Here is a 13,635-nt window from a genome sequence, read left to right on the forward strand (position 1 = left end):
ATAGCCTTGATGTTCACTCTAAGCAGAAAATGCACAGTGAGAACACACCCCAGGGCTATGGGGAGAGGGCACAGGCAGGGCTGAGCTGCTTTGCTTTTCTAAATTTTTTTTCTCTCCTTCAAGCACTGATTACCTATCAATTACCTGTCCCCTACAACTTTTTAGTTACTCACACCTGAAAACCCCTTAACAAAAAACAATCAGTGAAGAAGAAGATTCAAGAACCCTGGGCCGGGCACGGTGGCTCATACCTGCAAACCCAGCACTTTGGGAGGCTGAGGTGAGTGGATCACTTGAGGTCAGGAGTTCGAGACCAGCCTGGCCAACATGGTGAAACTGTGTCTCTACTAAAAATGTAAAAATTAGCTGGGCATGGTGGCATGCACCTATAACCCCAGCTACTTGGGAGGCTGAGGCAAGAGAATCACTTGAACCTGGGATTATTTAAAAATAGAGATGGGGTCTCACTATGTTGGCCAGGCTAGTCTTGAATTCCTGGGCTCAAGTGATCCTCTTGCCTTGGCTTCCCAAAGTGCTGGGATTACATGCATGAGCGACCGTGGCCGACTCTTTGACAGACACTTTAATATACTGATAGGAAGCAAAGGAATTCCAGGCAGACGAACATGGGCAAAGAATGGTGGGAAGAAATTATGGGACAACAATTATGCAATTCCCTGTGAGCTGAACATATGGAGCGTGATGGGAGTGGTGAGAAATAAATAGAGAAGTTGGAACCAGGTGGTACAAGGCTGTGAATGGCCAGAGAGAGCCACCCACGGTGGCTTAGGAAGAATGTGCTTGATCCAGGCTGAGCTGTAAACTACACCTTTCATGCTAGCAGGCATGGGTGAGCTGGCAAGCGGCACAGGCCCTGGTTGGCCGCCCTGAGAAAGAGCAAGATGCCCGCCATGGAAACGTACCTGTGCTCCTTCTTGCAGGCGACGGGCCTAGCACAGTGCTTTACAAAGAAGGTTCTAGAAACCACGGACTATTCGTGTTAATGAGTTCACCACCACCAAAAAATGGGAGAGGCTGAGGCCAGTGTTTTTTAAAAAAGATATGAAGGGGCTGAGACTAGTGCTTGTCTTTTTTAATAGATGAGTTCTCACTGTGTCATCTGGGCTGAAGTGCAGTGGTATATGATAATAGCTCACTGCAGCCTCGAATTCCTGGGCTCAAGTGATTTTCTTGCCTTAGCCTCCCCAAATAGCTGGCACTACAGATGTCCACCACAGTGCCAGCTCAAGACTAGTTTTTTTTTTTTTTTTTTAAATCGGGGTGTGAGAGGGGAGCAATTCGCAAATAATTTGGGGAAACAATAAATTAAAAAAAAATAAAACATGTTTTTCTTGCAGGATTTCTCAGTACTTTCACACCTCAATGGACACTGTAAAATCCAAGAAGGGGAATGAAAGATGCGACATTTCCCGAACACTTGACCAAAACATCCTTTCCTGAACGCACATCTCAAGGGACTCATGTTCCCTAGGCCTAAAACACGTTTTGACAAAAAGCTGCTTCACTGGAACGCCACTAAGGGGCTGTGTCTGGCCACCCAGAAACTTAAACATACGTCCCTGATGCTTGCCAGTTGACAAGGTTAAGAAAAACAGGCAGTTCAGATGACCAAGAAGCGGCAGGGGCCAGAAGGAAAGGGCTCTCCTCTTACCATTTTCTCAAAAAAACAAATATTGTTATTATTTCCTCAAAATCTGATTATAAATATGATGACTGTTCATTATAGAAAATGTAGAAACTTTACGAAAACCTTTTTTTTTTTAAATTTTATTTTTAAAATTTTCCTTATTTAAAGAAAACATTTAAAAGCAGTTTCTTACCTGGTAATTATGGACTTCTGGATTTGTTTTAGAGCTTAAAAAACCAGAAAAAAAAAAAAAGAAAAATATCTTAGGTTGTAAAGTGGCATTATTACTGATTTAGTCAACAGTTATGAACTATTGCTATGTGCTATATACTCTAATAGAAGCATCCACATAATGACTTTTTTTTTCTTTTTTTTGTTTGAGACGGAGTCTCGCTCTGTCACCCAGGCTGGAGTGCAGTGGCGTGATCTCAGCTCACTGCAAGCTCCGCCTCCCAGGTTCACGCCATTCTCCTGCCTCAGCCTCCCGAGTAGCTGGGACTACAGGCACCTACCACCTCGCCTGGCTAGTTTTTTTTTTTTTTTTAGTAGAGACGGGGTTTCACCGTGTTAGCCAGGATAGTCTCGATCTCCTGACCTCATGATCCGCCCGTCTCGGCCTCCCAAAGTGCTGGGATTACAGGCCTGAGCCACCGTGCCTGGCCTGACTTTTTTTTTATATGGGCTGTTTAAAAGAACATATAACAAGGAAAACCACAGACAGCCACTTTCACTCATCCCTTTAGAGCTCACAAACAGAAACAGTAGGAAATATTCCAGAATGCAGCCTCGATGTCCTATTTTGGTGGCAAAAAAGAGGTCCTGTTTCAGTGGGGCAAACCAAGTAATTTCACTTCCATTTCAGGTCTGCCCTGGCATTGCTGGGACACCCCATAGCACTGGCACCAGAAGCTCCAGTGATGTGCAGAGCTTCTTCCCACTGCAGGGGGAGGCACAAGTCCCTCCTGAGCATCTCTCACTGGGTACTGTGGTGGGCGCCACAGGTGGGTCCCCTCGCTATTAAAACACTGCCAACAATCTGGCCACCACTTTGGAATGTTCTCTCCAAACAAGACTCTCTACTGGGAACTTCACATCTGTTATTATTTAATTCAAACAACTAGGCTATGAGGTCAACAAATGTGACCACCTCATTTTACAGATAAAGGAACGGTTGCCTAATAGAGAGTTGGGAAACCTGCTCAGGGTCGCCTGGCTGGTCAGTGGGAGCCCAGGCTAGAATCAACATCTGCAGAATCCTAAAGCCTGTCTTCTTTCTGCTAAACCGACTTGGCTCTTAGAGGGACTGAGAAAAGGCTCAGGGCTCCTCATGCATGATCTTATTTCGATTGAATCTTTTTGTCTGTTTGTTTTAAGAGATGGGATCTCACATGTTGCCCAGGCTGGTCCTGAACTCCTGGGCTCAAGCAATCCTCCCGCCTCAGCCTCCCAAAGTGCTGGGATTATAGGCATGAGCCACAGCAAAAGGCTGATATGATCTTAAATGTGTGTATACCTATACATATGGACAGAGGAGACAGTCATTACTGCCAGGAAGTGTGCTTGAAATCAAGTGTTATTGCTGGCTTCTCCAACACTGAGAGGCAAACAGATCATTGTTATAAGTCTTGCTTGGTGTCTAAATGGTTCTGTGTTCCAGTTTTCGAGGAGGACCAGTACACAGATCTAGGCTCTGGGCCAGATCACCTCCGGCTGGACTTCATCAGGTAAGTTAAGTGTTCTGCAAGGTGCTATTTTTCTAGTAGTACCTCTGGAGCCCAGAGCACAATTTCATCCACGGCTCCCATAGCAATCCTACTCACCCCGGGATCCCACAGGCTGTGAAGAGCAATTGAACAGCTGCGAACAGCAGTTATTAGCTCATTTGTTCCTAAAGGGTATATTTGCCAGGGCTTTTTTTTTTTTGGCAGATTTTTTTTTTTAAGTTTGTTTTGGTTCCCAATATATAATCTCCACTAGATGCTAGGAGGAAAATGTAATTTTATTAGGGAGAAACAAGCAAAACAATCATCACCTTAGACAGCAAAGGAAAGAAATTGGGGCTGTAACTTACAAGCCCCAGAGAAGTAAAAGGAAGACACCCCGACAGGCTAAGAAAGGTACAGATACCATATGGCATACCATCTGCCAGAAGGATCCCAGAAAAGGGGTGAATCTAGCGACCTACAACTTAACCCATCCAGAATACTGCAACCTCCTCCCACCCTCCGGGGCAGGGGGCGACGAAGAGCCGTTCAACAGGACCCCAAGCCCCTTCAACAGATGCTGAGAACAAAACCCAGAGACAAAAGGCAGAACGACACTGAAAGTAGGATTTGGAATCAGAGATGTGAGGTTGAGTTTCCGGCCGTGTCATACGAGGGACCAGCTGTGTTCTCTAGAACCCTGGGTTCCTCGAAGGTGTCTTGGAGCTATGGGGTGGGAGGAGTGGCAGAAGAGCAGGCAGAAACTGGTCTCTCCCTCCCCACTCAGCTCATCCAGAGGACCTCCACATCTGTCTGTTCTGTATGTTGGGCTTTGACATCAGGTTTCTTCTAGAGGGTGAAAATCAGAGAGTAAAACAGTTTGGAAAAACACTGATCTAGCCCAGCCTCCTCATTTGCAAAAAAGAAGACGGAGGCCCAGAAGTAGGAAGGCCTGTCTCCAGAGCTGGGTTAGAACACAGCTGGTACCTAGAGGGAAGGCTCCTGATGCCCCAGGCAGGGCTCTCCTCGCTAACAGGGGTATCTGCAACCCGCTCCACCCCGTGCCACGTTCTGCCAACTGTCCTGACAGTGTATGGCACAGTCAAGCTGTGTCCATCTCAAAGACCACCCTCTCAGCTGCCTTGAGACCTGTGCCTGGGATGACTGAGAGGCTAACGAACCTGGGCTACCTACCAGTGGCTGAAGTTCAGACCAAAGGTCCAACCAACCAAGTCTGTGGTTCTCTCACATGACAGCTTGTCTATTTAACAAGCCGAAACTCATATAAGAGAGGCAGTTATTTCAGAGAGAGCAAGAGAGGTATATGCCAGGCAGACTCACCTGGCCAGCTTTAAAAACAAGCTATATGAGTCCCACCCTGAGAGACTGATTCAATGAGCCTGAGGTGTGGCTGGGGAGGATGTTTCAGATAATTATAGCTCACCAGATCATTCTACTATACAGGCAAGACCCTGGACACCTGTGCCAGGGAAGAGGCCTGCAAAAACTACACCCCTTGGGCCAAATCCGGCCCACTGATATTTATAAGTTTTATTAGAATGCAGTCCTGTTTGCTCATTTACATATTTCCACGGTGGCTCTCTAGCTACAACAGCAGAGCTGAGTAGCTGTGAAAGAGACAGCAGAGCCTGCAAAGTCTCAAATATGGACTATCTGGCCCTTTACAGAAAATGTTTGCTGAATCCTGTGCTGGCAATTTTCACTCTTGTAATAAGTTCCTTTTCCTGCAGGAATTTCAGTAAAGGTGTTTAATGTCTTCTATGATGTAAAACCTGCACATCACTGAGCAAATCTAGCATCTGCTCTCGTCCAGCTTTAGCTCGGGAGCACGGCTTTCCTCTCCCAGCACTGCCTGCCACGCCAGGAGCACAGGGTGCTATGCACAGGCCTCTACCTTTCCCACCCACTGTTATCATAAAGCACGCAGCTACTCAAACAAAACAGCTGTGTTTTCCAAAAAAACCAAACTGTCTTGGAACATTATAGTGTGTACTTATTGAAAGCCACAAGCATGGAATAGCCAGGCAGCAGAAAAAGGGGAAAAAAAATTACCAGATGACGTACTTTCTGATTTCATTGTAGTAAGGAAAAAGTCAACATTGCAAATAAATACGATCCTTTGAGAGGAGAGCTGTGCTCTAGAGCTCGGGGACACTCACCAGAGCTGGGCTGCTATCACTGGGTTGCTTGCTGTAAAAGAAAAACAGAAAGTTATGACATCTTAGAGAACTTTATCACTTTCACCATGCAATGACAGATAATGGCCATGTGAGACTTCTACCATCACAGAGCCATTCCAGCCCCAACCCAGGCAGAACTGCACGGTGGCTACTTCTCCTTTCCTCAGGGAGAGTAAACTATCACTCCCTCTGATTCACTTAGCAATCATTCACTCAGCAGGTTCCCAGGGCTGGACGCTCTGGGAGGCAGGGACAAAGAGACACATCTTTGCTCTCAAGAAGTTCCCAGGCTAGAGACAGAGAAAGGCAGATACAGAGAAGAGGGTAAAAGGAAAACAGCACACGGTGATCAGGGATGAAATACAAGCGTGGGTCTGGATTGAGGGGCCTCGGGGCGGCCGTGAGGGTCTGCATGGACAGAGCCTGGGGGATGAGGTACAGCTTAGCCTATTACACTCCATTTTGTTTTTAAAAGGATATATGTGGCAGGGAAAATCATTAAAAGCTTCACAAAGAAGATGCTAGAAGTCTGGCTGGAAAAAAGTCAGTGAAATAAGGGACAGAAAAGAGGGACCGGGAAGAGAATCACAGACCCTGGGACCCAGAAGATCTCTAAAGCCATCTGGTGGGGTCAAGCCACAGGATGTCCTCTCCCCTCTGTGATAGCCACACCAGGGGGTCCCTCCCTTTGTGCTGTATACACCTGTAGGGGCTGGGAGCACACTGCTATCTTGAGACAGCTCTTTTGATCTTTGGAAAATTGTTCCTTACACTGGGCTATTTCTGGACAACTCTGACCTAGTGGACTACACACACAAGCATAATCCTCCTCACGGAACAGAATAGAGAGTGTTCTGGCCCCTTCCTCCTGGGCACTGTGGCCACCCTTCATCAACCCATCGCCCTTCTCTGGACACGCTCCCATCCCCTGGCCTCTCTCGAATGGCAGGACTATTTCCTGTGCTGTGGGCATTTTTCCTCCACTAAAGCAGCTGGGAGTGATGAAGAATTTCAGGTAGTCATTCTATTGCGCTGGTGGTTCATAAAGGAAAGAATGGTGGGGAACACAAAGTTACAGATTCTAGAAGGGAACAAGTAGAGGTACCAGGTCCCATGGAGGCCCACTAAGTCTTGAGCCAAGAAAAACGCATGGAGTGGCCACAAGGAAATCATATACAGGAGGGGCCAGGAGGCTGGGAGTGCAGAGGGTCTGCCATAAAAGAGCAAACACTGAGTGCTAACTGGGCATCCTAAGTGGGGAAGCAATCTAGTGTAGAAAAAGAAGAGCTATGAGATGGGATCTGGAGGCTGGGATCCAACAGAAATGAGCCTGGCTTGCTCATTCACTGACTGAGTTGTCCTGTGCTCCAGGTCTCATAGAGGTATGAGGTCTCAGCTGTAACTGACAGACAAGGTTCAGAGGGCGTGGAAAGGGGAAGAGGGTGGGCATTCTAGGGCCTGGCTACATTTAAGTGTGAGGAAAGTTTGGACTGACTGTGGGACTTGAGTCAAGTATCTAAAAGTTCTTCATCTACTTGTACGTGGTCAGAATTCCAGTTAGCATGGGCCTGATGTCCGCACTTAAAATTGCAAGATGGTGGAGATACAGTATCTTCTATAGGCAAGAAAGGTGTTTCTCTATGATATTCCTGAGGTCCCGGGGCTTGAGCCCAGGTCTAAAAGAAGCTAAGAGGCACATGGGAAGAAATATGGAGACAGGGAAAAATTAATGAACACATCCAAGGGAAACACTAATGACAGAGGGATGGCAGAAGTGGCCAGGTCCCATTAAAAGAACACCACTGAGATTACTTTTCCAAAAGCTCCAGGCTAGAGAACTGCGGGAACTTTCTTCATAAGCTGCTTGACCAAGCTCCTTGAGGGCTTAAATGACTCAAGCATAATGTAAAATTCCAAGGCAGAATGAAAAACACACAACCTTTGAACGTTGAATGTCTCCGGGATGGATAACGTTTACTAGGCTTCCTCTCAAAGGTGCTGGTTCTTCGTAACCTGGAGCCATGTGTAGCTTGATATTCTGTCCGCCCACTGGGAAGTAAATATTTTCTTGTGTGTTATCAATATCAGAATCTCAGTACATTACAGGTTTTTGAAAGTGCACTTTTATTTACAAGAGCTCCAATGTACGTTTCAACTTAGCCTGAACTCACTTGGGTAAAGAAACACAAAGTTTAGCCTTCCATTTGGAAATAAAATCTCCTTTGCCAAGTCCAGGCTACAGTCCAGAGCCAGATATTTCCACCAAAGGACAAAACCTGCAATTTAGGTACCAGCCACTTGGCTGCACAAACGAAGCAGGTTTGAAACATCTCATTAAGAGAACACTGATTTTCACATAAAACAACCTTTCACGGAACACACTGCATAGACATTTAACCCATGTTTTAAAAGACTGTTATCAATACCCACTTAACTAGGCTTTGCCAAGGCAAACATTACTGATTTCACTAAGGCTTTTTGGGTTTCAACCAATGTGATGCCCAGCTGCAGATTCCAGGAGGTTGCTGGTTTCGTCTGATCTACCCCTCAACTGCTTCATTCCAGTTGCTCTTAGTCACCCTTTGTCACCTGCTCTGCGTGCCTCTAAGGGGCAACCTCTTCTTCTCCAAACTCCCTTCCTTCTTACACTTCTAGACGAGCAGAAAGGAACATGGTCTGGGACTAAGCCTGGGGCAGCTTCCTCCCAGGAGAGAAAAGCCTGCCTTGGCAACTGCCCTGACTTGGCCTTCCCGCCTCACTTCACCCTGAGTAGACACCAGCATCCTGCAGAGGGTCTCCGGTAACCTCTGCATCCTCCACAGGACCCTGGGATTTGACTGTTTCTCAAAAAGAGTTTGGTTTTCCCACCCCCGACCCCTTGGAGCATTTAAAACAAAATAATTCTTTAAACAGAAGTTCGTAGCCATTTCCTTGCACAGTAGAAATATTTGAAATGAGCAAATCTTTTGACATTTAAATAGAGTTCAGGGATGTGCCATGTGTGGGTAGAGGTTATGAAACCATGTGAAGTTTTAGATATCGTAACTGTGATTCTCAAATGTAAATGGGCCTCAAAAACCCTGGGAGCACATTTTAAATGCATACTGCCAGGCCTTACACATACACACACATGCATACCCATAGATTCTAACTGCAAAGTTCTCAGGTGAGGTTGCTGTTCTCATTTTTAACACCAAGAAAGTTTTCAAACACTCTGAGAAAAATGGTCTTAGGATGATAAGCAAAAATGTATCAGAATAAGCTCTCGATGTTTGCAGGCTCTTTTCAGATTCAAGTATCTACTCATCCTACCCTGGGTTACGTGCACACACATTGATACCTGCTCTCATTCTTAACCATCCCAAATTTCTGGACACTGGCATGCAAAAGGCAATACAGTAGCAGTTAGAAATTTAGCAGCCAGAGTTCACGGTGTTGAATCTCGGCTCTACCACTTCCTGGCTATGTGTGACTTTAAGCGTAATAGCTCTGGCCCTGGTTTCCTTACCTGTAAAATGGGGATAATCAACCTACCTTATTAAGGGTATATGAACAGTTCTGGCACAGTGCTGGCCAACAGAACTTTCCACAATGATCCTGTGTCGATACTGTCTAATATGGCAGCCACTAGCCACATGTGGCTTCTTGGCCACTTGAAATATGACTAGCGATATTGAAGAATTACATTGTAAAATTTATTTCATATTCATTAACTTAAATTGCCACATGTGGCTAGTGGCTACTGTACTGAATAGCACAGCTCTGGCTAAATGTCAGTTATTAACAATTTTGTTATTAGTTCCATTTTATCAACGAGGATCAAAAGAGCTTCAGTGACTCACCTTAAGAAAAGTGGGGACGGGACATGCAACCTAAGCTTCTGGACACAAATTCATCACTCTACTCACACACAAGAAAGAAATCACAGTTGCCCTCCTTCAGAAGACGCGATGCGTGTTGCAGAAATGGCTCCCTACCTGAATCTGAAGCGAGAGCCCAGCCTGATAAAGTCAGATCTATTGGATTTGCTGTTTCCTGGCGTCCGCAGTCGGAAAAACGCGTGGTGCTCAACTGCACACTTCCAAAGGTGTTTGCAGGTCCTGGCACTGTCTAACCGGAACACAAACGTGTGCTCTTGCTCACGTCCCTTAAAGAGGAAGCACAAGGGCCTCGAGTGGGCGTTTGCAACACTGACGCAGGATTTTCACAGCAAAGGGGAAGAAATGGGAGCAAGGCCTACCTGATCATCATCCTCGACCACCACGAGTGTCAATTTGCTCTTTTTAAAATCCATTTTGGTAATTTTAGGCCTAGTCAGAGAGAAAGCATTTTAAAAGCACAATCTGCAGTAAAACCATCTACACATCAAATAACAGTTTCCTTTCTACTTTTAAAGCTTAGACTGAAAAAAAAAAAAAAAACAACATTCATTCAAGTGTGATTATCCAGAAGTTTCAGTGCAACTGCCACAGACCCACAACAGCAGCACCACGTGCTCTGAGGATGAATCTGGGTGTTGCAGATACCCCTCAATAATCATCCATCACATAGAATTCCACCACAAAATAGGAAAAGACATTTTTAATATTAGACAAAACTAAATTACCAAAAGAATAAGCCTATTTTGTTAGCTCCTTCAAAGATTAATATGCCTGTCGGGGTCAGTCCAAGAGAATATTCACAGCCATCTCTTCCCTACAAACAAACGAAGTGACAATCGGTAGAGGGTTCTAACAGGTCGTCACACAGCAGAATGCAAAATGCAAAAACAGTTTCCTCACCACAAGTTATTTTGTTTGCATAATGTTCATACATTTTTCAGTAACAGCAAAACCAAAGTACTTAAACGCATACAGTTCTTACCCTGACAATGTGCATGTCTACCCCATACATTTCCAGCCACTTCGCTTTATTCAGATAGGAGAGTTCCGCCTGGGCAGGGCTCTTTCCCCTTAGAAAAACCAATGGAAATACGTGTAAACTGCGACTTGTAAGGCCACAGGATTCTGAAGGGCACAACCTTACTATGGAACGTTATGCAGCAATTAAAGCAATGAGGGACACCAAATTATAGTAATACAAAAAGATTCCCAAGAACTTACTGTTAATTGACTAGAAAGACCACAGAACAGGCCAGGCACAGTGGCTCACGCCTGTAATCCCAGCACTTGGGGAGGCCAAGGTGGGTGGATCACTTGAGGTCAGGAGTTCCAGACCAGCCTGACCAACATGGTGAAACTCCATCTCTGCTAAAAATACAGAATTAGCTGGGCGTGGTGGTGCATGCCTGTAATCCCAGCTACTTGGGAGGCTGAGGCAGGAGAATCACTTAAACCTGGGAGGCAGAGGTTGCAGTGAGCCGAGATCCAAGATCGTGTCATTGCACTCCAGCCTGGGCAAAAAGAGTGAAACTTCATCTCAAAAAAAAAAAAAAAAAGAAAGAAAGAAAGAAAGAAAGGGAGCACAGAACAGTGCTTACAACATGATCACTTAAGGAAACAATGAAACGATGTTGTATATGTAAATGCAAAAGGAAAAGACTACAGACTGCCAATGATGGCTTCCTGCAGGGAGCACAGTGGATGTGTAAGTGTGTGGGTGGGGTGTGCCATACCCACAGACATTTACATTGCTTCAGTGTTACACAATGAGAATGGACTAATGCCACCTTCCACTAAAACAGTCACACGAGCTTTTCAGAATGACTGAGGGATAAGAGAAAGTCACGCTAAGCTCCAGAGTCCAAGGGTGACCTGGAAGAGGCAGTGTTTGGGGAAGATGGGATGGGAGGGAGGAACGGTTAACATCTAGGAAACCCGTGAGTGAGGGGTGGAGTTGGTAGTGCAGGCATGAAAGTGGTGCCTGCAGGGGGAATGGAGGGAAAAAACAAAAGGAATAAATGACACTGCTGGATTTAGGTATGATGATCACATTTCCTGAAATGTACAACACATGGTCTCTAATGTGTATGTTCCTATACAACAGGGTGCATTTCTAAAGTGCTTGTTTCAGAAGGTTCAGGCCCTGAGGTCCCAGAGATGCAAGTATGTGAGAGTGTCTGGGATGCCCTAGGGTGTCACTAAGACAGCAGTGGCTCCTCTGGCTGCAATAAACAAATCAGAACCAGGCTCTGTTTGCAGAGAGAGAAAAGGGGTGTGGTTTGGTTCTTGCTGCACATCTCTTGAGAGACAGCCAGCCAGGTGCGGTGGCTTCTGCCTGTAATCCGAATACTTTGGGAGGCTGAGGTGGAGGATCACTTGAGCTCAGGAGTTTGAGACCAGCCTAGGCAACATGGTGAAACTCCACCTCCACAAAAAATAGAAAAATGAGCCAGGCATGGTGGCGTATGCCTATAATCCCCACTGCTTGGGAGGCTGAGGCAGGAGGTCAAGGATTCAGTGAGCCAAGATAGTGCCACTGCACTCTGGCCTCGGCAACAGAGCGAGGCTCTCTCAACAATAAAAAGGACAAGATGTGGGCCTTTGGAAAAACAGGACTGACACAAGGAGAGAAGAGTTGGAGCTGCAGTTTTATGGCCATCAATAGAGCAATTCTACTGGTAGATAAAGGAGTATAACCAACACTTATTTATGACAAAATAGATATATCAAAATGCTAGACGGTTGCATCAAGGTACCTGCACTCTTTCCATCTCTGGAAGATATCAAATTCCATCGCTTCTGTCTGATTTGGAATGAACCGAAACTCAGACACAAGCTCTGGTGTGTGTTCTGGAAGCTCGCACTCCCCAAGCTCCGCTGTAAGTTTCATAAAAGGGAGGAAAACAGGAGACATTGAATGCTTTCAGTTATTGCTGCAACCAGGTCCAAAGGCATTTTGCATGATTTTAAAGCACAGGTCCCCCCGCTAATGTATAACTCTCTCCTTTCGGGAAGACTTAACTCTCACTTGGGTAGTCGTATGTATACTCAAAATCCTAGAAGCATTCTAATGTCCTCCCTGTTGGGTGATACAGCATCATCGTAGTTATTACTGTCTTTCTCTCCACTGCTGCTCCCACCCAGGGAGGCCCCAGTTACATTTTCCCCATGAAGTGGCAGAACCCTGAATTTGCAATAAAAGGCAATCGCAGGGAATGAGGATCTGCCCAGAAACATCCATTTAACAAGGCTCTTGTTAAGGGTAGGTCAGAGCAGCACCTCAGGGTCTGCAGTGCTGGAGAGGAGGGATCAAGAATTCAGCACATGCAGCATCCAGAGGAAAAGTAGGAAGGGAGGGAGAGGGAGAGAGGGAGGGAGGCAGGGAGGAGGGGTGCGAGGGCTGCAGGAGCAACTGCGGAGAGTCAGGCAGAACCTGGGAGGGAGACAGCTGTGCAGAAAGGAGGGAGGAGCAGACACACAAGGGATCCGAGCAAGAAGCCCAATTTGTGCTGCCCTTGCCAAGTCCCCCACAGGACAGAGGGCCTGAGGATACAGGTGGCCCCCTGATCCAGGGCATGATGACAAAACCCACTCTCCTCGACCCCCTGCAGCTCAGAAAGCAGATCCCAGAATGAAAAGAAATCCTCTAGCGTTCCCTCTAACACAAGGCTACACTGAATGTGGACCACACACCAACAGTACTGCCATCCGCTGGGAGCTTGCCCAAAACGCAGACCCTGAGGCCCCACTCCAGACCTATGCAAGCAAAACCTGCCTTTTAACAAGATGCCCAGGTCACAGGCTGCCAGTTTAAAAGCTCTGTACATTTGTTGGAAAAATCACTGATCTATAATAGTGGCTTTTGAACTCGGGTACGCATCAGAATCACCTGGCGAGCTGGTTAAAACGCACATCACTTAATCCCAGCACTTTGGGAGGCCGAGACGGGCGGATCACGAGGTCAGAAGATCGAGACCATCCTGGCTAACACGGTGAAACCCCGTCTCTACTAAAACTACAAAAAAACTAGCCGGGCGAGGTGGCGGGCGCCTGTAGTCCCAGCTACTCGGGAGGCTGAGGCAGGAGAATGGCGTAAACCCGGGAGGCGGAGCTTGCAGTGAGCCGAGATCTGGCCACTGCACTCCAGCCTGGGCGACAGAGCGAGACTCCGTCTCAAAAAAACAAAAACAAAAACAAAAACA

At 46.3% G+C, this 13,635-nt stretch overlaps 1 protein-coding gene across 3 annotated transcripts in view; it reads right to left on the bottom strand.

Annotated features, from left to right (window-relative positions):
* Nucleotides 1-13,635, bottom strand: part of EPB41L4B (erythrocyte membrane protein band 4.1 like 4B) — a 152,833-nt gene that overhangs the window by 76,791 nt on the left and 62,407 nt on the right. For all 3 annotated transcript variants that reach the window (XM_007968475.3, XM_007968474.3, XM_007968476.3), the window contains exons 7-14: nucleotides 12,190-12,310; nucleotides 10,416-10,503; nucleotides 10,159-10,247; nucleotides 9,793-9,862; nucleotides 9,530-9,699; nucleotides 7,492-7,601; nucleotides 5,532-5,562; nucleotides 1,842-1,875 (exon numbers count right to left, since the gene is read on the bottom strand). In XM_007968475.3, the coding sequence (XP_007966666.3) occupies nucleotides 1,842-1,875; nucleotides 5,532-5,562; nucleotides 7,492-7,601; nucleotides 9,530-9,699; nucleotides 9,793-9,862; nucleotides 10,159-10,247; nucleotides 10,416-10,503; nucleotides 12,190-12,310 (713 nt within the window). The remainder of the gene's footprint in view (nucleotides 1-1,841; nucleotides 1,876-5,531; nucleotides 5,563-7,491; nucleotides 7,602-9,529; nucleotides 9,700-9,792; nucleotides 9,863-10,158; nucleotides 10,248-10,415; nucleotides 10,504-12,189; nucleotides 12,311-13,635) is intronic.

The sequence above is a fragment of the Chlorocebus sabaeus genome, chromosome 12, assembly GCF_047675955.1.
Source record: "Chlorocebus sabaeus isolate Y175 chromosome 12, mChlSab1.0.hap1, whole genome shotgun sequence".
NCBI classification, from domain to species: Eukaryota; Metazoa; Chordata; class Mammalia; order Primates; family Cercopithecidae; genus Chlorocebus; species Chlorocebus sabaeus.